This window comes from Colossoma macropomum, unplaced genomic scaffold, assembly GCF_904425465.1.
Source record: "Colossoma macropomum unplaced genomic scaffold, Colossoma_macropomum, whole genome shotgun sequence".
NCBI lineage: Eukaryota > Metazoa > Chordata > Actinopteri > Characiformes > Serrasalmidae > Colossoma > Colossoma macropomum.
The window spans coordinates 11,691,805-11,716,733 of NW_023494805.1; the positions used below are offsets into that span (position 1 = coordinate 11,691,805).

Consider the following 24,929-nt stretch of genomic DNA (forward strand, 5'->3'; position numbering starts at 1 on the left):
TGGCTCATGAAAGAGCATGCGATGCTATTTATGTTGTGGCTAATAGAAAGTTAATGTGTTCATTTAGCCCATACAGTGTGAGCTTCGGGTTTACAAAAGGCTAATAAAGATCAGCAAAAAAAGGCATTCATGATTGTTGCATTGCTATTAAAACGTAAAAATGTTTTTAAGTACTTTTAGTAGTAATACATGTTATGTAATGTAAAAATCTGTGATCCTTGACATCTTACATCTGTCATTGACTGCAGCACATATGTAGCTAGCAGTTACAAGAGTCTAACAGGCAGTAGTGCCCAGACACTTAGGAGATTTAGAGACCACTAGTGTGAAGAATTTCTTTTACTCAGTGTGTCTTATATGTAAAGAGTCCATTGAAGTATTAAAGAATACAGTTACACCATGTATACCGCCAACATGTTAAACGTAAAGCTAACGAGTTACTAGCTAGCTGTTTTGTCTTTCTTGGCTCTCAGCTAGGGCTGGGCAACATGACAATATTTTTGTTTCCATGATAAATTATTTAACAGTAAGTCACAATATGCTTTTCTGTGCATATCATGGATATCATCAATGCTTAAAGACACTTCCCAACTGCGTGTTTTATTACAAAGAAAGCATAATTAGCCCTGTATAATTGGATTTGGTGCAGCACAATGTGTAAACATTAAAAAACAAATAATTGTATTCATAGTTTTTAATGGCATTTCTTTATTATAAAAACTTCTCGAAGTTTCAGGATTACATTTTTTGTCATATCACCTGCCTCTACTCTTTGGGCTATTACAGACATTACACTTCGGCCCCACAAAAAGCAAGAGTGACCGCCCTTGCTTTAGATGTTTTATAAAATAAGTCATTCTTTTGTTGTAAAGCTGTAAATTCTATTGTTTTGCCCAACCAATAAGACGATCTGGACCACTGACTATGTTTTTTTCTTGTTTTGATTTTTTTGACAGCCGAGCTAAAGACCTTCTTGCAAGCACAGGTAATAAAAACTCTCACAACTCTTTCTCCTCACACGTGCCTCAACCATGTAATGAAACACATGCTGATTTACAGCCCGTTTGGGTCCTGACCCAGCGCTGGCTTCTTGGTCTGCATTAGTCCACTGCAGCTCATCTGGAAATGACTTCATTCCACACTTTCATAAACATACACTGTCATCTGTCTCGCCTGTCTTTAGCGACACACGCTCTGTGCACAGGCAGGATCTTAGCACGTGGCGCTCCAGGAAAAATACCCATTCCTTCTATACTCATTTACCTTTGGGTGTATTCAGTTGCTGAGTAATTGTGGTTGACCTGGGAATACTGACATAATTCCTTGAAAATCTGTTAAACGACCGCTTTTAACCCCAATCACTGTTCCCTCAGTAGGCAGACATATTTGGTTGGCTGATATATCAGCCCCAAGTAAAATTGCCGGGAGGTTTTTCTTGGCACATCACATTTCAAGGAAACTTTTAACAGCTTGAAAGTTTGATGTTTCAAGTAATTGAATTGACATAGCCCTTGACAAGCCTTTAAATGTAAGCGCGTTAGAAAACTGAAATAAGTTCTGATAGGTTTTTGAGAATGTCAGTGTTGTTTGAGTTTAGATTCAAAATCACAGTAGTCAGAGACAGTTTTATGTCTACATTCATGTACACATGGCCTTTTTTGTGAGTGACCTTCTGACAAAAGGACAGGTGCTGTCTGGATGTTTTGTTTATGCATGTGGACTATTCTTCTGAATTGGTTCAAAGTCAGAGTTGAAAATGCATTTCAGACTTTTAACTGACTTTAAATTCTTTTGCTTTGAGTAACCCTGTACCTTAGTTATGTTTATTTTATTAAAATAAATGATTGAACGTTCCATGCTATCACTACTAAAACAATCACAACACTACTGAAAGGTTACCACATTTCAGTTTTAGCAAATTTTCAGCAGAACTCAAAAATGCTAGTCATTACATGACTAGCAAACACAGCTTTGAACAGTTATTTGGTTTAATTCCATAAAATGTGTTTCACTAATAACAATTCTTAATGTTACACACCAATTTTCAGACTTTGAACAGATTTAAGCTCAAACTGCTCACCATGTGGTCATGAGGGACAGGGATGCAGTCTTTTTTCCTGTTCTAAAATGCGTAAGGCTCTGCCTATGGACTAAAAGTCTTCATGTTTTAGTAGTGATATTAAAATGTGGGACAGAATTTTGAACTTGAATTGCCCTTACAATCAGTCTTTATACACAAACCAAGCCACTCAGAAAGTATTTTCTTTGGGGGAATCACCCACCAAACTGTCATTCACGCATATTAAAACATCCAGCTAACACCTGTCTTTTGGTCAAAACCATAGAAGAGGCCAGTAAAGGCTGCCACGACACGGTGCAACACTCTATTACAGATATGACTGTAAAAGGGGTGTGTTTGTGTGCAGGTTACAATTTAATTTGCAAACATACCCATAATCTTAGCAGTGCTTAGAGAAGCTGACAGTTTCACACTGCTGCGAAAGAAACTGCTTTGGAAGTTGCGTAAATAAACTCTCGTAAAAATAAAAGTTCCTAAATGCTTCTCAGCTTGAACGTTCAGTTCTAGGAAAGACTTTTAATTGGTATGGAACCTTTTTTGTACGTTTTTGTTTCTCAGGGTACGATCATTGTAAAGATACCCTCAAAGGTGCAACAGCGGTCTTTTGACTAGGTCCGATTATGTACCTTAAATAAGTTATTTTCTCTGGGAATAGGTACATTTTTTACCTTTCTATAACCTAATGTTTTACTGAACAGAAAATTAACTGTACAATGAAATGCACAATTTTGTTTCCTAAGCAAAGGTACTGAAAACGTACCCCTGAGGATACCACCCCGTGACAGTTTAGTAACTTTTTTCTGAAAGATTCTTTAGGAAGCTAAAAGTGGTTCTTCTATGTTCTATGACTCCAAAGAATCCTGTTCTGCCCCTTTTTATTGTTAAGAGTGTACCTGTAGGCCATGATCATGCTCCTTACTGCCAGGCCAGGAACAGGAAATGTTCTCATTTTCTTTTAAAAATGTATCTTTAAAGTATTCTAGTAACAGAATGTAGTGTAATATTATAAAGAATGTTTTTAAAAACCTACCTACTTTCTTTATTTGTTTAATCTTTTGTCCTTTTAGCCCTTGACGTGACAAACAATGCACAGTGACCTTCCAAAACATACATTTTGTGCACCACTGGTCTGGATCATAGTCTGTGTAGATCTCCACTAACCTTTTAATTAAAAGTCTTTTCTTGCAGTATGACACGTTTAACCCCTTTAAATGGCCACGGCCCAAAGTTTTATTACATACTTCTATAATGTAAGAATAGCTCAAACAGTTTGCATTTAAGTCCCTGCAGTTACTAAATAACAAGCCTTAGTATTTAATAAGCCTGGGATTCTAGGGGTTAAACACACACACACGCACACACACATGCACATACACGCTCTACTCACTGCAGTAATGGACACAGGAGAGCTTGTTACTGCAGGCTGTTGCTGGAAATTCACTGGCTGTGGTTGGTTGTGTGTTACCACACTACTCATAGCTATCTGACAGAAATGATGGATGGCTGTTTCCTTGGCCACGAGAGCCAGAGCCGTATGGCAGAAGTTCTTCCAGTGCTGCCTGTTCCCTACCATTTTTGCATATGTTAGATCATCTGTGTCGCCTGCATCCTGAAACGCTGGGAAAAGGAAACGAACGCCTTTACGTGAAATGTCTTGAGAGTGGGCAGCCCTGGAAGTATGCAGCATTCCTGATGAGTGTTAGTGACATTTTTACGAGATGTTGTCAGGTTCAGATTTCCTCAGTGACCGCTTGTCTGTGGGACAGCATTGACATTGGCTTGGCTTTTCTAGACAGACACTGAGCCCTGACTTGAACTAAAGTGCCCCATCAGTAGGGATGAAAATCCATTATTAGTCCAGGATTAGGCTGATAGGATTTTAATAAATGTATGATAAAATGGGTATGAAAAAACAAGTGCTTAGAAGAGTTACAGATTTTTTTTTTGTTGTTTTTTTGCCTTATTTTCTTATAAAAATCCCCTGATTATAAAATACTCTGCATTATGTAATACATCCAAACAGATCACCGTCACTATTTTGACGGAAAGTGAGTCGACTTCGTCTGCCAAGTGTGAGTGTTTTTTTGGCTCTCAGTTTTTATTGTCATACCATTCCAGGGAACACAGATGCGCTTTCCTGCTGTGACTTATTCAACAGTCCCATAAGCTCTGTAGTCAAAATCTGACTCCTTCTTCCATCTTCTCTTCTGCTTATGATCTGTGCAATTCCGAAAGGTGCTCTGGGCTAGTTGGGCCAGAATGATGGTGCAGGGCTGAGAGTGAGTAGCTGATGGAGCACAGTGTGATTTATGGTAATTTGCTGTAAATCTTTTTATCTGTTTAGGCAGTTTATCTGTGTTTTTCTGCCTTTTTGCAGGAACACAGGGGTCCAGGAGAGGAACACAAGGTAGGCTTCTCTCTATTATTGTTCAGAATAATACACAGATTGAGTCACACATAAAAACATACTGTTACCAAATAAATCAACATTTATTAATAACTCAATAAAGGAAGACACAGACGGGACCACGCGTAGATTGCCCATCAAACGTTTGGGGACATCTAGCTTGTCAAATGTCACAGTATGTGTGACAGTGCGTTGGGAATATTCCCGAACACCACACATTTTATACCCTTGTTTTGATGTCCCTCTTCAGCACTCAAACCTTTCAGCTGTTAAAGCCACTTTTGGGTCCACTAGTTTTTTAATATGTGCATTTAACAGTAGTTTAGAAAAAGAAAATTGTCAGCTTATTTAGGCTGAATCTAGTCTTCATACCAAGGAAGATATTTTGATGAAAAATATGCTGAGTGTTGCAAAATGTACCCAAAGTATTAGAAAATAGTTGTTTATGTGGGTGTATTTTTTTTTATTTTTTTAAATGTATCAGCAAAGAAATTCAGATTTCAAGGTGACAGTGCACTTTTAGTGGACAACATCAAGGTATACTGTAAAATATATGTTATTTTGTACCTCAATAAGTTCCTGTTTAGTGCCATAGTTGACCTCTGTTGAATTCTCATATAAACTGCTGTTTTACATGTCTGCTGAAGCTGTGCTGGGTTAGTTACAGTTTTATGTAGTGCAGCCTCTAAGTAAGTGGAAATGGGCACTTCATGTGTCTTGTATTAAATCATTATTTGTTTTAATATAATAATGCACATTATTATGTATGCAATTGCTTCACAGGTCAATCAATCAAAATGTTCATCCGTGGACGGCCAATCACCATGTATGTTCCCTCAAACATCCAGAACTATGATGAACTAAAGATGGACCTTCCCTCAGAGAAACTGGAACTGGATTGGGTGTATCCACTGTCAATCATGGTCAATCAGGGCCATCTTCATTAAGTTGACATATTTGTGAGAAACAACTATAATACTTACTTTTACAGTCTCTTAAGTTCACTATGTTACTTTTTACCTTAATAGCAAGACCCTGGTGGCATGTCAGTGTTATTTAGTTACACTGTCTTGGAATTTACCGTTGTGTTATGTTTACCTAGTACCCAGTATGCTTACCTAGTCAACACATAGAACTTAAAGGAAAAAAGAAAAGTATTATAGAAACAGCAACATTACCATCACATTATTGATCCAGCTAACATTCCTTGACCCCCTGGCTGTAGCTATGGCTACCGAGGACGTGACTGTAGGGGGAACTTGTACATGCTACCCTCAGGAGAGGCGGTGTATTTCATAGCCTGTGTGGTTGTTCTTTACCACGTCACTAAACAAACGCAACGGCATTACCGTAAACACACAGACTGTGTACGATGGTGAGTTCAAACTAGAAACACCACACAACAACACACATATACAAAAGACACAATGATATCCTTTATAAAAGATTAAACATTCTGCATTCATCACTGTCATATCAAAACCATGTAACTCGTTTTCACTTCCTTATATCATTCAAAAACACCAGCTGCCCTTTACATTGTGAGCATTTCATAATGAATCATAATGAATATTTAATTTTGAGTAATTTCCTTCTCCTGGAAAGTTGCCATTTCAATTAATGGTTTTGTTATGACAGCAAAAATGTTTTGTTTTAACAGTGACAGTTTTTTCCAAGTGAACTGATTACTAATCTAATAAACTCCATTTAGCATTCCATGGAACAACATCTTGCTTTATATTTTGGCAATAAAAGAGTTTGATGTAGCATGTAACATGTTAAAGTTTCAAAGCATACTGTTCACTCTCAAATTCATACAGTAGATATTTGAAAACTAAGCTGCAAAAATAGCCAGTTTTCAAATGTTAATTTTTAATTTCATTTAATTAAAACATATTCACATACAGTTGTATGCAGAATGTTTGAACATCCCCTGTCAAATGATGTATTTTGTTTTTGTTATATTGGAAAAAAAAAATAAAAGAAAGTATAAAATGTGCCATAACTTTTGCACAGGCTACATTTTATGTTTTATTTTTTTCCAAATATGTTAAATTCAGCGAATAAACGGTAATTGTGCATTAAAATGTGTAGAAGTATGTTCTTTATAGAGGATGTGTTACTTATTTTCACTTAGAAAATCAACAAAATGACTGTGTGGATCCATCTGTTCAGATTAAAACGGTTCAGACTAGAAGAGCATTACAGTCTGGACTGCTTTATGAATGAGGAACAAAGCAGGGCAGTCAACCAGATTAGAGCTCATTTACATAGATCAGTCTTAAAAGTACAGTAACAGAAACAGCCTGTTTAATTGTAAGGCATAAAGAAAGGTTGGAAAATGGACAGCTAACATTGAATTTTTACTGTTTTTGGCACATAAAACCTCACAAATGTGGTCTTTAGAAAAGTGAACCTCAGGAGGAAAAATAAGATACAAGGAAACTATAAGATATGGGCCTGTAGTGCTGTATTTGTGCATATTTGTGTTTTTGTATTTCTATTTATGTTCTTTCTCTTGCGCTGCAGTCTAGCAATTCATCCAGGCAAGGTGCTCATAGCGTCCGGACAGACAGCAGGTGTGGATAAGGATGGCAAGGTGAGTTTAGAGACATGTTCTTGAAACCAGTTGCATGGCCAGTTAAAGAACTCAGCTGCTGTAACATTTACAGATTGCTAATATGTGTGTATGTGTGTGTTTGTGAACCAGCCTTTACAGCCGTTTGTCCACATCTGGGACTCCACTACACTAGTCACCCTGCAGCAGATTGGTCTTGGCACATTTGAGCGAGGTGTCGGATCTGTGGCCTTTTCAAATGCGGTACGTGCTGCCTGCCAGTTGTAATACAAAATAAAAACTATGGAAATTATTTTTATAATTTTTATTTTATAATATTTTTATAATCCAGTGTGTCATTATAAATCCTGAACATTTTGTTTTAGGATGCTGGGGCGTTTCTGTGCGTGATCGATGACTCCAATGAGCACATGCTGTCTGTCTGGGACTGGAACAAAAACACCAAAGTTGTTGAAGTGAAGGTGTGTAGATACATGCACACTCACTATATGAAATCGCCATGCTAAATATTGGAGCTATTACTTTTATTAGTAATTAATTAATCAACAATTATATGGAAAATTGATGGTTGGAAAAATTCTGAAAAGTCCCTGAAGCATGTCAATTGTGATTTTGCAATGGGACAGTTAATTGAATGATCTTTGAAAAATTAAAAAACAAATCTGGACCAAAATGGAATAAACCATGCAGAGCTTTTTAAATAATCCAAAATACTTTACTGGAAAAAATGAACTAGTTGAACTGAATGTTGCAAAAATGCATGTAAATATGTGAGTCCATCAGGCATCAGTTTATTACTGTAAGAGAGGGCAGATGAAAATGATCACTGCTGAGTTATCATGAAGGTAAATTTGAATTGATAATTGTTTCATTGAGCTTAATCGAGTCATTGTGACAGCGCTGCTAAAAGTCTGTTCGTAATGTGAATATTATAGCACGTCGCACGCCCCCTCAGGGAAACCTGACTGTGCTCTTCCATTTGAATCCTGTTGGAGTCATCAATATTGCATAATCTCTGTTGCAGTTAAGAGTATGATTTCCACGATTGCTTTAGCAGCTCTCCCTGTGCAGTACTCAGTTAGAGAATTAAAAATATAGGCAGCTTCTGATTCCGTTCCTGTCCATATGCTTGGCATGGATACAGAGGAAAACCCGTACAGCCACGTCTTTTAGTCCTGAAGCCGGCATCCCATAGATTTCAGCTGTCCCCGAGTGCAATCCGAGCGCGGTTGCCTTGGGAACAGCGTAAATATTTTAGGCTGCCGCTTGTGCGGTGGAGTGCGGGGGCTTCTGAGGAGTGGGTGTTCATATGAGGTCATTTTTCTTCATTGTTTTCATTCTAGTAGCGAGTTTGTTACTGTTGGAGAAGTAGGAGTGCTCGGTGTAGTGGGCCCATTTGTCATGACGTTTGCTCATCAAATTATTCTGTAGTTTCCCCCTAGATGCACATTAGAAAACATTATTAAGGACCTCGGCGCAAACACACTGTGCAAGCAAAGCTGACAGCTTATCCACTTTCAGTTTTAAGATATGCTTCTGATGCGATGGCATGATTAAGGAGCTGTTGAGTGTTGAGAGAGGGACTGCTAGTGGTGATTTACTTAGCAGTTGGGCCTGCTTCCTGGACACACATCAATTCTATTGCTGGCATTAAAAAAGGGTTCTAAGTGAAGAATTAGCTCTGAGATTTGGCTGAGTATTTGCTTAATCTATGGGTGGGAACCTAGCCCTACAGTATGCTGGGGAGAATGCTTGTGCTGGAAATAAAACTGAAAAATGACCACAATGAGGTCATTTGAGGGCAATGTCAGGGCAGATTAAGAAGCAGGCTTTATTTTTAAATTATTGTTGAGAAGGAAATGTGGACAGTACAGCATTGTTGGAAGTTTTTTTTGGAACGCATTTGAAAATTTGGAAGGAATTGTTGGGACATTTTTCAAATTTTTCTAGATCACACCATTAGTGACACACGAAATAATGATACACGGTTATTTTTGTGATGCATTAAATAATAATACTGGTATTTTCTCCAGTTAAACTGATGTGAACTGTGTTGAACTGCACCTTTTCGGCTAGTGGTAACGTTTTTAAAAGGCCCATTTCATGGAAAAACAAGAGTTTGATTTATAATGTCCAATTTTAATTTATTGCAATTTTTGTGATGTCACAAAAACCAACACATTAACATATATCCGCCTGTTCAGCCTTCAGCAGTTTAGCTCCACCCGTTTACACAGAAGCTATAAGGAGCGTTTTAGCCTGGGCTGCTTTTTGAATAAGGCACAATACAGGGCAGCCAATCAGAACAGAGCCTATTTGTGTACATCGGCCTGAGTCTTAGACACAGTAACAACAAACAGCCTGTTTATTTCTACGGTATAAAGAGAGGTTGGAAAACAGTCTAATTATTAGTAGTTTTTGTACAGAAACTCACACAAACATCATAAGTGGACCTCAAGATACAAGAAAAAAAGGTTAGTTAGGGTCCTATGTAATATTTTTGTTAAAATTGAAAGAAGTAGCATTACTGAGTCAGGAGGAAAACACAGGCTAAAATATGGTGTGTGTGTGCTCTGCTGCGAGTCTCGCTGTAAAGTCTGAAATAATACCTTAAAAGTCTGAGGTATGGGGTCAAGTTTTGCGGGAGTTCTTGGGCCACATCATGCACCTTTACCTATTAACGTCACACGCACAGGCTCAAAAAAGAAGGTCAGGCCCCCATCCCCTTTCCCCTGGTGGATCAGATTCATCCACTAGGGGAAAGGGGTCTGAGGCACAACTTGTGTTACAAAGTGTTCTTCTGCACGTTACATGTAATTTCACTTTTCCATAACTGTTTTTGGATGTGGTTCATATGTAGTATATATCGACAAAAACGAAAAACAAAAATGGAGATACGAGGTTTACTTCCCAACACCATCGATATGTATGTATATTTATATATCAATTGCATGTTTCTGCTTTCTAGAGCACTAATGAGACAGTGTTCGCTGTGGAGTTCAACCCTGCAGACACTAATAACATTATCACCTGTGGGAAATCTCACGTTTACTTCTGGACCCTGAGTGCTGGGACACTGACCAAGAAGCAGGGCATCTTTGGAGTGAGTACCGTTAAAAGTTGTGTAGGAACAAGAGTAGGTTTCTGCATCAGTAAAATGCTGGATTTGAGAGAAGTCACTTTTGTGTTCTTAATTTGTTCTTTGTTCTTTTTCTTTCAGAAATACAAGAAGCCCAAGTTCATCATGTGTTTTGTGTTCAGTTTAACGGGAGATGTGCTAACAGGTGATTCTGAAGGAAACATCCTCACATGGGGAAAGTCAGCAGCAGACATCAAGACATTAGGCAAAGGAGCAAAAGGTACATGTCTGCATCATTAATTACAGTGTTTATCCATGCATTAAAGTTTCACACCACAGCCCATGCAGTCCATATGTGCAAACTATAGCTGCCTTCAACATGGTTGTGATGTCACAAAGACCCCCCATTCAGCCTACTACATTGTAGCCCACCCACTCACATTGAAATTATGAGGAGTGTTTCTGCAGACAGCCTATAGTAGAATTATTGGATCGGGAGATGTTGGAGAGAATGATTAAAGTCTGTGCTGTTCCTGGATGCTGGGAAGCACATGTATTGTTTCAGCCTTTTAAAGGATTTAGACATTCAAAAGGACGGGCTGATTTCTTTTTTTCCTGATGTCTCTGAGGATTTCATTCTGTACTTTAATAGTTTGTTCTGGATACTTCAGCCTGATATGCTGTTTTGAATCAGAACAGAGCTCAATTATACATATCAGTCTTGAAGGCAGAGTAAGAAACAGGGCTCAAAAACAGCTGTTCACTCTAAGCAGAACCAGTGTTTTAATGTTTATGTTCTTGCGTTCCAAACCCCATCATTCCTGAACTAGTGAGAACAAAAACAAAAAAAAAAGTTTTTTTCTTTTTGACCTTTGACGCACCACAAACAGTGCACTGTTGCGCCCCAGGATAAAAAGTTTGGGCACCCCTGCTCAGTTTATCCAGCCTTTCATTATTCTACGCATCTGAACTACTGCATGATATAAGATATATCTTAAAGCAACCGAGTTTCAAATTAAGACCATTTCCCTGTCATCCCAGATGTAGTGAATCAGTCAATAGTGTTTGGTGTCTGATGTTTTTTTGTGTAGTTTTTGCACTGGAGACGCAAGGCTAAAGTAGATAAAAGGCAATGGAAGCTTCCTTCATACATGAACACAGCGCTGAAAGACATTATACCTGTGTGTGCTCTTCTCTCTCCTGCAGAGACGTTTCAGATCATGAAGCAGACGCGCGCTCATGAGGGCAGTGTCTTCACCCTCTGCGTCCTGCAGGGTGGTGCTCTGCTCAGCGGCGGCGGCAAAGACCGCAGAATCATCCGCTGGAGCGCAGATCTGGCGCCCGAGAGAGAGTGTGAGGTGAAAACAAAGAGAGAGAGAATGTGTGTTTGTGTGTGTGTGTGTTTTGTTTTTCATTGGGAAATTGGAAAAGAGAGTGCTTTGTGTGTGTTTTTGAAGGGGGAGAGAGAGAAAAGGAAGGCGAGGGAGAGTGACCAAAAGGGAGAGAGAGGGGAAGAGGAAAGAAAAGGAGTAAAAGAAGGAAAGAGAGAAAAGGGAGGTGGGGGAGAGAGTGACAAAGGGGAGAAGAAAGAGGGGTATAGAGTGAGAGAGAGATACAGAGAAAGGGGGAGAGAGAAGAAAAGAAAAGGAGTGAGAGAGAGAGAAAAGGAGGTGGGGATTTGTAGGAGAGAGTGACAAAGGAAAAGAAAGGGGGGAAAAGAACAAGAGAGAGAAGGGGGAGAAAGACAGTGAGAATGGGAGAAGGGGGAGTGAAAGGGAGTGAGATAGTGAGAGCGAGAAAGAGAGTGATAGAAAGAGGGAGAGAGAAGGAGAGAAAAAGACAGAGAGAGTGGGAGAGAGAGACAAATAATGAAAGTAAGAGAAAGAGAGAAAGGGAGGTGAGGGAAAGAGTGACAAAGAAGAAAAGAAAAAGGGGGAGAGAGAGAGAATGAGGGCATAGAGAGAGAGAGAGAGAGAGAGAGGCTAAAAGCTGTCCTCATTATCTCTGTAGATTCCAGAGAAATTCGGAGCGGTCCGTACCATTGCGGATGTGGACGGTGAGGAATTGCTGGTTGGAACGACCCGGAATGCGATTCTCCGAGGCACGTTTTCAGACGGGTTTGTGGCCACCGTGCAGGTATGTCATGCTTTTGAAGAGTTTGGGACGTTAATAACTCATGCTTTCAGTGTAACGTGTAATATTTAGTACCAGCTTCATCTGAACATGAACATGAGTTTTTTTTTGTGCATGTTGTGCAAATGTGATGCAATAGAATTGTCTTTCTGGCACAGTGCCATTTAGTCTGTGAGATCGAGTAGCAGTGTATCCTCCCATCAGTCCATCCAGCCCTTCAACATTCTGCAAATACTGCTGTGCTATTGACCTTGAACCACTGCATGAAAAGATATCTCTTAAAGCCAGAGTACAGCCAAAATCCAAGACTTAGACTATTTATCCCTCATCCCAAAGGCAGTCAGCCAGCCAAGACATGTTTGGTGTCTATAATTACCTTCTTTAGTTTTCACTGGAGCTGTGAGGCTAGTGTAGCTAATAAGTAATGAAAGCTTGTTCCTGCCAAGTAGCATCATTCAACTGCATGGCTAAATAATTTCATATTTACATGTAAAAATGGTCAAAAATACAGATAAAAGTCAGCCTTCAAGATGGCTGCTAGTGCTGTTTTTAGTTAGGCAACATACTTTTCTCCACTTTTACAGACGACAGTAAGTCATACAGTGTTAGAAAGACATAAGCAAATGTATTTGAGACTACTTATCTCAGTGCAGTTTGAGGCAAGTGTTTTTAGGCATGTGGGTTACACAGTGCTCACTGATGGTTTTAAGCATCTTTTACTTGTCAGCTATGTTAGCTGTGGATTTCCAGATCCAAATGAGAGACGTATGACTGATGGTACTTGGTGCCCTATTCACTCAAACCAAAACACCATTCTTCATCTTGACTTTATTCACACTATTTTAGCAGCAATAACCAAAACACAACTAAACCTAACATAAACAGCTCAACGGACGTGTACCTTAGCAGCTCCTCGCTTCTCGTTAAACCCAAGCACAGTCATAGCATCCTGGTACGGTTGCGACACCATTAGAAAACCATTCTTTTCTGAAACACTACCACACAGAAGACACGTAATATCTATCAGCATCTCATAGTGTAAGGCTAAGGGAATTAAAATAACAACATAGAATTATTACCATAGTTTAAACATAAAATGTTGCATGCATATCTCAGAATTATGCAAACTAACAAAATGAAACATTCTTGTTTTGCCTCAGACTGTTAGGAGGCATTTAGCCCTAATAGTAGCCTTGCAGCTTGAGTGCAAAATTGGGAAGCAGACGTGAGACATGAAACGTCTTAGCTGACTACCTTTGGGGCAGGGCTGAACGCTTCAGGGAAGCTGTGTAATGATGATTTTTTTGACCAATGTTGTTACAAAGTATTCAGACAAAATTGTGATTATTTTTTGTAAATTAACCCCTTCAAATCTCAGGCTTATTACATACTGTGTCTTATTATTCAGTAACTACAGGGACTTTAGTGCAAACTGGTTGCGATATTCTTAGATTACAGAAGTGTGTAGTAAAACTTTGGGCCTGCCGGTGGACCATGGCCATTTAGGGGGTTAAGGTCTAGGCTTGTTGTTTTGGACAAGATCGGCATATCCACTTTTTCTGAGTTGAACTTACCTGTTAGTTGTGGTTATGTTGTCACATACACATCACATCAGCACATGGGTGTTTGGTTGCTTTTGATTGGTCTAACTCATTGACAGTTGACAAGCTTCATGTTTGTAGGTTAAATTTCCCTATTTGAAAAAAACACTCACTTGTTTTAAGACTTCAAATGTAGCATGTAAATACTGTTAAAGTTTCAAAACATACCATTCACTTATCAGTCCATACAGTTCATTAAAACTGCAAAACCAACATGTTTTGAGTGAATTGTGTGTAAAAAATTTAATTATGAAAAAAATTAATTATGACCATTTTTGGTACATGAACACAAACACAAACATTATCGGTGGACCTCGTGGAAAAAATAAAATACTTGAAAAAAAGTGCCTTGAAAAACAGCCTGTTTAATGGATAAAGAAAGGCTGGAAAATGTAATTATACAAACCCAGTTCCAAAAAAGTTGTAAAATGCAGATAAAAACAGAAAGCACTTTTCACTTTGACCTTTATTGAAAATTAAAACCGTATAAAGACAAGATTTTACTGTTTTATCTTTTGGTCTTCATTGTTTTTGTAAATATATGCTCATTCTAAAACTGCTGCCTGCAGCACATTCCAAAGTTATGACAGGGCAACTGAAGACCAAGAACATTGTGAAATGTTCCAAAAAAACATCTTAAACAGGGGATGCAATCATGCTTAGGTATAAAAGGGGCATCCAGGAAAGGCAGAGTCTCTTATAAGCGAGGATGTGTCGAGTTTCAGCAGTTTCGAATCCAGTGAAATCTCTGTGCATAAAGGGCAAGGATAAAAACCAATATTGAATGCCTGTGACCTTCGATCCCTCAGATGGCACAGCAATAAAACCTATATGTTTCCAATAAATATAGCCACATGGGCTGGGGAATACTTCAGAGGACCCTTGTCAGTAAACATAGTCTACTATATAGTCTTAACTTGCATTTGTAGTATAACTGTGCTGTGTGAAGTGGAAGGTTGGAAAATTGTCAGGAAAAAATGAATTTAGACAATTTTTGGTTTGTAAACACAAATACAAACATTAGAAGTGGACCTTGGGAAAACAATAAATAAGTGGGATGGGGTCCTTTAATGCTTTAAGACAATATGTTAATAATATGGGCTACAACTAAAATGGCAGCTCTTTGAAATTGTGACTTTGACATAAAGATGAGTCATCTGAGATTTTTAAACTATTACACAAAGCAACATTGACTCTTTTCTCTGTGTGTGTGCATCTGTGTGTGTGTCTGTCTGGTTGTGTTTGGCAGGGTCATGTAGATGAGATGTGGGGTCTGGCCACACACCCCTTCCAGAACATCTTCCTCACATGTGGGAATGATAAACAAGTGTGTGTGTGGAATGCTGAAGAGCACAGTCTGAGCTGGTGCACCACACTGGAGGTCAGACAGCACACATACAGCACTACACAGACTGAACCCCCTACAAAGACATGTTGTTTGGAAGTGTATCAACTCTTCTCTGTTTCAGGAGTCGGGTCTGTGTGCTGATTTCAGTCCCAATGGAGCTGTTGTTTCTGTTGGACTGAGCACTGGAAGGTAAACTGCTATTGCACTGCACAGCTTCATTTACATGTTCAGAAAGCGTAACAAATATATTGTGGTTAGGCTTATTTTTCTTGCAAATGTAAAAGGGATCTGGATTTGTATCATGGCACAATGCTGTCTGGGAAACAAAATGACAGTAATTTGAGTATCTAGACAGAGAATGGAAGAAATACTCCTGTGTTTTTCAGCTCTGACCTCTGTCTGCTGCACCTGTAACATACAGTCGATTAACATGTTCAATACTTTTGATGCCTTTTCCCAATGTAGGAAAGAACAGAAAGCCTTGAAACACACTTACACATGTGCTGAAGCAACTGTTCATTATCTTCTGTTATAGTTGTGTTTAAAGTCAAAAGGTTTTCTGTTCTTTTCTTAACTACAGGAAACTGTCAAAACCATATGATACAGATGCAATAGGCAGAGATTAGGTTGAAGAACGTTGGAGTATTCCTTCAAAGAGCCCATATCATGGAAAATTTTCCTTACTTTTTAAGCAAGAGTTTGATGTTGTATGTCAACATTGCTAAAGTTTCAGAATGTGCCATTCACTCCCTGTCCATACAGTCCATGTATGGCAATTAAGTTGCCAAAACAGTGCATTATGGATTAACTGATTTTGTAATGTCACAAACACCAATGCATTTGCATACACTCACCATGCACTTTATTAGGAACACCTGTACACCTACTCATTCATGCAGTTATCTAATCACCTCAATTGTGTGGAAGAATGCGTGTTCACATCAACCACCAGAATGGGGGAAAATTTGATCGCAGTGATATTGACCATGGTATGTCCATTTGTGCAAAATGGGCTGGTTTTAAGTATTCTTATAACTGCTGATTTTCTGGGATTTTCACATCCAACAGTCTCTAGAGTTTACCCAGAATTGGTGCAATAAAGAAAAACATCCAGTAAGCGGCAGTTCTGCATTTGCAAAATCCTTGTTGATGAGAAGTCAACTGAAAATGGCAGAAAAGCTGACAGAAAAGCTACAGTAACTTAGATAACCACTCTGTACACATTTGGCAACAGCATGAATCCATGGATCGAACCTGCTTTGTGTCAACGGTCCAGGCTGGTGGAGGTCTTGTAATGATGTGGGGAATGTTTTCTTGGCATACTTTGGATCTGTTGATACCATTCAATCATCTTTTGAATGCCACGGCCTATTTGAGTATTGTTGCTGACCATGTGCATCGTTTCACCAATCTTTTAATGGATACTTCCAACATGATAAAGCACCAAGTCACAAAGCGTAAGTCATCTCAGACTGGTTTTATGAACATGACAGTTCACTTTTCTTCAGTGGCCTTTCCAGTCATCGTATCTGAATCCAATAGAACACCTTTGGGATGTGGTAGAACAGGAGATTCAGAGCATGAAAGTGCACCTGAAAAATCTGCAGGAACAGCATGATGCTATCATGTCAACATGGACCAGAATCTCAAAGGAATGTTACCAGCATCTTGTGGAATCCATGCCATGAAGAATTGAGGCTGTTTTGAGGGTAAAGGGAGACCCTACCCAGTATTAGCATAGTGTTCCTAATAAAGTGCTCAGTGAGTGTGTATCTGCCTATACAGTAGTTTAATCACGAAGTTATAAGGAGTGTTTCAGCTTTACTGCTGTTTAAAAGAGGCTGAATACAAGGCAGACAGTCGGAACAGAGTTCATTTACATAGACCAGTCTTGGAAACAGTAACAAAAGAAAGGGGCCATTCAGACAACACCTTTTCAAACTTACAGTGTTACCTGCAGAGCAACACACACTGCGACCTGAAAGTGTTCATCGACGCAATATTTTAAAGCCACGTTTGTGCTGAGCACCACAAAATGCACCATTTATCATCCATAAGATATGAGTTGTAACATTTTCACAGGCCACATTTTTTCCCTATATGTTAAATTTAGCAAATAAACAGTAATTGTTTACAGAAGTTTGTTCTTTGTAGAGGTTGTGCTCACTTATTGTCACTTAGAAAATCACTGTGACAAAGGTACAGTAACAAAAAAGCCTGTTTAATTCTAAAAGATGAGGTGAAGTTGGACATTGTAATGCTAAAATGAATCTGTGTATTATAGACATAAAACTGCACAAGCGTTATTAGCAGAGTTCAGGAAAAAACTAATAAAATACTAGGAAAATGTAGCATATTGGCCCTTCAGAGAGAGCATCATCATCATCCTCCTCCTCCTCCTCTTCTCTCTTGTGCTCTGCTACAGGTGGCTGGTGATGGACCTACAGACCAGAGAGGTGGTGTCCGACTTAATTGATGGCAATGAGCAGCTATCAGTCATCAGATACTCGCCAGGTCAGATCTTACAGCTCAGGCACAGACTCCACAGGCCTACCCCATACCAAAAGGAGCATGCCATTCATGCCTGCAGATTGTCTCATATAACTGCCAAAATCCACTGCTGTTATCTGTGTGGTACCATAGCATGTCATTACTGCACCTGTGTCTTCAAGATGAATTGAAGTGTCTTATTTCTGTATGCCACCACACTGTCTGCTTGAGTTCATTGCTTTTCTCTCCACAGATGGCAGCTTTGTGGCTGTTGGTTCCCATGACAACTTCATTTACATTTACAGCGTGACAGAGGGGGGGCGACGCTACACACGTTTCGGAAAGTGCACGGTAAGCGAAGCATGCTAGAACAGATGTGCCAGGGTCTTGAGTTGCGCTTGTAAGTGATTTATATGGCTATAATGTGTATAACCAAGTGTGTGTCATCGTATCAAGGGCAATTATAGTGTTGCTGTTGTAAGAAAACCTCATATCTCAAAATTAAATTATTAAATTAATATAATGAAATGAAAGGTAATTCTGGACCATTTATGTTGGTCCATTCCTCATTAAATATTCACATAATATAAATATTGGCTGCCATTTTTAAACAGTGATGAAAAAGAGCTCCCTCCTGATTTCATATGTTTTGCATATTTGTCACACTAATTGTTGCAGATGCTCTGAGTAAACACAAAAAAACAGTTTTTAAATGATTATTTAATTTATTGAAGGAAAAAAGTTATTTAACATCAGCGGGACCTATGTGGAAAAAGTAGCTGTCCCTTTAGTTATTCAATCAACCAATTAACCATATTTAGTTTATACTTGGGGTCAATTTAAACTAGACACACTCAGGCTTGATTACTGCCAACCCTTTTAAATTGAAACACCACTTAAATAGAACCTTTCCAGTAATAAAGTAGGCTAAAAGGTCTCAAGCAGCGCATTATGCCACAATCAAAAGAAATTACAGAAGAGACAAAGAAAGTTATAAATATATCAGTTTGGAAAGGGTTACAGAGCCATTGTCAAGGCCCTGGGACTCCAGTGAACCACAGTGAAAGCCATTATTTCTAAAAGGAGAAAATTCAGAACAGTGGTGAATCTTCCCAGAAGTGGCTGGCATACCAGATTCCTCCAATAGCACAGTGACGACTCTGATCTGAAGACAGTGTCCGAATCACAAAAGCAAGTCCCCCTCTGTTTAGTTCAAAAGAAACAAAATTAAGGTTTGGAGTGCCCAAGTCAAAGTCCTGACTTGAACCCCATTGAGATGCTGTGGCAGGACATTAAATGTGTAATTCATGCTCAAAAGCCCTCCAGTGTGGCTCAATTAAAGCAGTTCTGCAAAGAGGCACATGGGTGATATGTGTTGCAAAACTTATTTTTCTTTTAAAAAACAAAAAGATCATTTAAAAACTGTGGTTTGTGCTTCCTTATGTTCTCCTTACATTTTATATAAGGATCTGAAACCATTTAGTGTGACAGATATACAAAAATACAGGAGGGGGGCAAATACTTTTTTTACAGCATTGTAAATGTTAAGCTCTGTTCTGTGTCTTTTCAGGGACATTCCAGTTTTATCACCCATCTAGATTGGTCCAAAGATGGGAAATATATAATGTCCAATTCTGGCGATTACGAAATCCTTTACTGTAAGTGTTCTACACTTTGTCCATCTCATGTGCACAGGCACAGATCTCAATATTTACTCTCTTGACAAATGTCTTAAGCCAGGTTAACACAGTATTGTTTGTGCTTTTGTCATACAGGGGATGTGGCCGGAGGTTGTAAATTGTTGCGAAATCGTTACGAGAGTAAGGATCGTGAATGGGCCTCTTATACGTGTGTGCTGGGCTTCCATGTGATGGGTAAGAGAAACAACAACAAAAAATGCCTCCTCTGAATGTTGGTGGTTGTTGAATTAATTTGTTCATAACAAATTTGAAGAGTTTCATTTTATTGTGACATAGAACTGTTCGTTTTAACAGCATAATCTAATTGATTGAGATTAGTTCTATCACTAATAATAGCATATTACCATATATGGGCCCTTGCTTTGTGCTACAGCTCTTTGTATGTTTCTCTTTTAGTATTTATAAAATAGAAAATGCATTTCTGTAGAAGAGTTGTTGCTCCTAAGCTTTTCGGTTGGCAGCTGTGATGGTTGAAAAACAAAACAAACTGGCATTAGCAATAAACAAAGAGAATACATTTAAGCAGATGGCCTGTGAAATGCTTTACAGACTGTCTGAAACAAAACAACGTTCAGTTTGATCTGGCAGTCTTAAATCATTGAAGAAGCTGTGCTGAACTTGATATTGCGAGTTTTGTAGCTCTATCACTGATGCAAAAAGCCCTGACTTTTTTGCCAGAAAGAATTGCCAATATTAAAGCACATGTAGCACAATGTTCAGGGCTTTTTTTTACTTTTGTCTTAATTTTACAGAGCTGTTGTATAAAAGTGGTAGAACACTCATCTTAGGCTCATTTCAGTGGCCAAATCACACGATAAGACACTTCCTCTTGTGTTTGTGTTCAAAATATTCTTTGCATTTCTTCTGTTTAATGGTTTATTGTAGTTGAACATGGAGTAAATTAACTATGCACTGTATGTCTGTAATGTCCTTCATATTGTTTATTCATTTTGAATTTACATTTACATAAATGTGATAGAGAATATGTTTCAACTTAACTATTCTTAAGCCGTTTATGCTGGTCCTGCCTTATTCTCTTACAACAAATGATGCAGCAGTTTTTGTGTTAGACATATGCCGTGTGGGTGTTGGGTGGTTTGTAAAATATACCTCAGGGTCACCCACAGGGACTTTGCTTGTTACCTTGCTGAGTCCTGTTAGAGCATCTGTAGTGATAATGTGCATTGAATGTACTGTAATACTGTGTGTCTGTGGCATTGTGTGCAGGTGTGTGGCTAGAGGGCTCAGATGGGACAGACATCAACGCTCTGTGTCGCTCTCACAGTGAGCGAGTGGTGGCAGTGGCTGATGACTTCTGCAAAGTTCACTTATTCCAGTATCCATGCCCTAAACCAAAGGTCAGTTCAAGTTTGAAGTCAACGAAAATGGGAAATCATAACGCATTTTCTTTCCTACTATGATGAATTTCCAACTCAAACACAGTATCAGGGAAGGTCTCTGAACTAGCTGAGCATTTAGCTCAATAAAAAGTTGGGGCAAAGGAAGGGGGAGGTGAAACATATTGTGTGTGGGGGAAGGTGAAACATATTATTTTTCTCCACCCGTTGAAGCATAGTTACGGGGCCAAGAATCAGAAAACTATTCAGAGGAGAGGAAACGTCATTTAACTTTAATTGAACATTATGGGAAAACAAGAATTTTGTCTTATGAATGTTAGGATATGATGAATTGTGCTTAGCATGACCAGGGACACAAACTAACCAAGGGAAAAATAAAGAACGTTAATTTTGATTCCAGGTTGATTATAGTAGTAACAGTACTGCATAAAATCTACAAATCCCTTCTTTGTTTTTTATTAATATTTGCTACACATTTACACTACTTATTCTTTATATGTAATTTCAAATTTACACAATTAATCACATAATTCAAAAAGTTCATTACATTTACATTCAGTTCACTTTGAGTCTGAGTCTGTGTTTTTATGTTTGTTTTTGTGTCAAAAGGTTACAAAACTTGTTAAAAGGTAAAAGAGTACACAACAAACGACTGTATGTTCAATAAAACTTTTTAACAGATTCAAACCATAAAATATGTCCTACTTATGAACACTACTTATGAATCAACTTATGTTGATTAAAAAATATTCAATGTGTACTTTTGTCAGAATTTCTTTGCTTGTTTCAGTGAGTTACAAGTGAAATCTAACATAAAATTACAACATGCTTTAGTTATCAGCAGCAGTAAATGCAACTTGTGTCCGACAGGCCCTGTTTATACTCTAGTCCAAATAATCTTGATAAATAACATTCTAGATACACTATATGGCCAAACGTATGTGGACACCCCTCCTAATTATAGAGTTCAAGTGTTTCAGCCACAACCATTGCTAATAAGTGTATAAAATCAAGTACATAGCAGTCTCCATAGGCAAACACTGGCAGTAGAATGGGTCGCACTGAAGAGCTCAAGAGTGACTTTAAACGTGGCACTGTCATAGGATGTTACAAGTCAGTTTGTGAAACTTCTGACCCCGGTTAACTGTAAGTGCTGTTACTGTGAAACTGGTAAGTCAACAACAGCTCAGCCACAAAGCAGTAGACACAGACTCATGGAGCTACCACTGAGTGCTAAAGCGCACACCCATAAAAATTGCCTATCCTCTGTTGGATCACTCACTGCAGAGATCCAAACTGCCTCTGAAAGCATCATCAACACAAGAACTGTGTGTCAGAAGCTTCATGATATGAATTTTCATGACTCTGTAGCTGGGGACTCTGGAGCAATGGAAACCTGTTCTCTGGGGTTATGAATCATGCTTGACTACGTGGCAGTCTGATGGACAAATCTGGGTTTGGCGAATACCAGAACACTGCCTACCGGAATGCTAATGCTAACAGTAAAGTTTGGTGGAGGGGGGACAATGGTCTGGGGCTGTTTTTCAGGGTTACTCCCCTTAGTTCCAGTGAAGGGCAATGTTAATTCTAAAGCATACAAGGGCATTTTAGATAATTATATGCTTCCACATTTGTGGCAGTTTGTGGAAGGCCCTTTCCAGCTCCAGCGTGACTCTGCCCCTGTACACAAACGATATCCATAAAGACACGGTTTGACAAGTTTGGCGTGGAGGAACTCCAGTGGCCTGTACACAGCTCTGACCTCAACCCCACTGAACACCTTTGGAATAAATTGAAATGTAAGCCAGGCCCTCTCATCTAACATCAGTACCTGACCTCACAGATGCTCTGCAGACTGAATGGACACAAATTTCCGACACACTCTAAAATCTTGTGAAAAGCTTTCCTAGCAGAGGCTGTTATAGCTGCAAGGGGGTAGGGGGGCAACTCCATATTAATGTCCATGGTTTTGGAATGGGATGTCCAACAAGCTCATATAAGTGTGATGATCAGTTGTTCACATACTCTTGACTATATAGTACACATAATCTCCATACTTGTATGAGTATCAAAGTTAGAACATTTAGGAAATGTGTTTAAATAGTGACATTTATTCTTAATGTTGTTTTTTTTTCAGGCACCTAGTCACAGGTATGAGGGTCATGGCAGTCATGTGACCAACGTACGCTTCACACACAGTGACAGCCACCTCCTGTCGCTGGGTGGAAAGGACACATGCATCCTCCAATGGCGAGTTAAGAGGAGCGGAGCTGCAGACAACAAGGACCACCCAAACTTTTCTCTTCCTCCCTCCACTTCCACCAGCTTCTCAGACCCTGGGAACCAGAGAGAGAAAGAGCTGGGATGAACAGAGAGAGAAAGATGAAGAGATGGATAAAACAGAGAGAATATCATATCGCACAACCTAGTTATAATTCAGCATTAGGACGACTGTGCTGAAAAAAGCAATGTTATGGTGTTTTTAACCAGCTATCATGGCCAAAAAGGAGATAAATGGTGCCTTGAATTCACTATACGAGGTTTACATGTTACATTACTCAATTATATAGAGAACAGGACCAATGCTGTATGTGTCAAAGGGCTTATCTTTATGTGAAGTAAACTGATCTTAAAATTTCACTTCATTAACATTACATTGAGTTTTTGTTGATGAAACTGGATTGTAGAAGGCTTGTATGAGCCTTTACAGAAAATCATCTCACGAAGGTCTTTCAGAAGCAAGTTTCATTTATCTTACGTAACTCATTGCAGTACGTTTACATTACTGACCTGTTGCTTATTTGTAGCTGTGAACCGTTTCTTCTGTTAATTTCCTATGCGCTGTCTGGCTATGATTTATTAAATGTTTGTGTGTTATCACACTATTAAACCCAAACCCATTGTCTGTGAAACTTGATGTTGTATTTAATTGAAATATGACTGCAGATACTGTATAGATCACACACATAATCCAAGAAACAAGGCTGTTCTGGATGCTTCGGAACAAAATCTTCTGTTATTGATTCATTAATATTAACTCACTGGACACTTACACAATTATATACACTTACCTTGTATCTACATTCTTGTCTTACAATGTCAAACAGTAGTTCATCTGTTTCTCTGTATAATTTGTTAGCCCCCTTTGCCCCGTTTGCCCGTTTCAGTGGTTAGGACCACCATGGAGCAAGTACTATGTGGGTGGTGGTTCATTCTCAGCACTGCAGTGACACTGACATCATATGGTAATGTGTGTTGTGCTGGTACGAGTGAACCAAGCACAGCAGTGTTACTTCCTTAGTCCATCTTGTATTAGTCAGAGACAGTAGCTCATCTGTTGCTGCACAGTTTGTGTTAGTCATCCTCTAGGCCTTCATCAGTGGTCAGTTTCTGTCCAGAGGGCGCTGTTATCTGTGTATTTTTGGTTGGTGGACTATTCTCAGTCCAGCAGTGACACTGAGGTGTTCAAAACAGCAGCAGCACAAACAAAATAACAGACCACCACCATGTCAGTGTTGCTGCAGTGCTGAGAATGATCCACCACCCAAATAATACCTGCTCTGTGGGGGTCCTGACCAATTAAACAACAGGGCAACAAAGTATTTAGAGGAACAGATGGACTACAGACTGTAATTATAGAACTACAAAGTGCACCTATTTGGTAAGTGGATCTGATAAAATACACTACGTATGCATACCTAATAAAGTGGCCAGTGAGTGCACAGTCAGTTTAAAATTAAGTAGATAACAAACTTCTGAACATAAGGAGCAACTGTGCACTGTACAATGTAGTGATGTGCCTGCCCGCCACCTAGAGGACAAAGGCAAAATTAAAACGAAGAGTTCAATGTGGGCCTGTAACCGACAGGGGGCAGCAGCAGCACATCAATGACTTCCATCAGCAAACATTTCTGTTGGCTGGACTTTGGAGAGTAAGGGCGCTACACGTCGTATCTAAAAGCATAGTCACATATTCCCTGCCTGAGACTCCAGAACAAGAGCACTGCGATAAGACAATGAATCAAGGATGAGCACATACATCCACAGTGGTATTATAATAATAATAATGATACTGATGATGATGATAGTTGTTGATTTGTTGTTGTTTTGTTTATTATTATTATTATTATTATTATTATTATTATTATTTCTTTA

At 38.9% G+C, this 24,929-nt stretch overlaps 1 protein-coding gene across 4 annotated transcripts in view; it reads left to right on the top strand.

Moving 5' to 3' along the window:
• eml3 (EMAP like 3) overlaps positions 1-23,232 on the top strand; it is a 55,150-nt gene extending 31,918 nt beyond the window's left edge. For 3 of the 4 annotated variants that reach the window (XM_036597736.1, XM_036597738.1, XM_036597737.1), the window contains 19 exons: positions 957-985; positions 4,458-4,487; positions 5,271-5,391; positions 5,713-5,862; positions 7,017-7,086; positions 7,198-7,308; positions 7,431-7,526; positions 10,034-10,168; positions 10,286-10,424; positions 11,351-11,502; positions 12,155-12,280; positions 15,128-15,259; positions 15,348-15,415; positions 17,652-17,740; positions 17,970-18,067; positions 19,287-19,374; positions 19,492-19,590; positions 20,644-20,774; positions 22,912-23,232. In XM_036597736.1, coding sequence (XP_036453629.1) covers positions 957-985; positions 4,458-4,487; positions 5,271-5,391; positions 5,713-5,862; positions 7,017-7,086; positions 7,198-7,308; positions 7,431-7,526; positions 10,034-10,168; positions 10,286-10,424; positions 11,351-11,502; positions 12,155-12,280; positions 15,128-15,259; positions 15,348-15,415; positions 17,652-17,740; positions 17,970-18,067; positions 19,287-19,374; positions 19,492-19,590; positions 20,644-20,774; positions 22,912-23,142 — 2,095 coding nt within the window. In that variant the 3' untranslated portion in view covers positions 23,143-23,232. Of the gene's footprint in view, positions 1-956; positions 986-3,374; positions 4,360-4,457; positions 4,488-5,270; positions 5,392-5,712; positions 5,863-7,016; positions 7,087-7,197; positions 7,309-7,430; positions 7,527-10,033; positions 10,169-10,285; positions 10,425-11,350; positions 11,503-12,154; positions 12,281-15,127; positions 15,260-15,347; positions 15,416-17,651; positions 17,741-17,969; positions 18,068-19,286; positions 19,375-19,491; positions 19,591-20,643; positions 20,775-22,911 lie in introns of those variants that run through there. The other variant, XM_036597739.1, reaches the window with a different exon arrangement.
• The last annotated feature ends 1,697 nt before the right edge of the window (positions 23,233-24,929 follow it).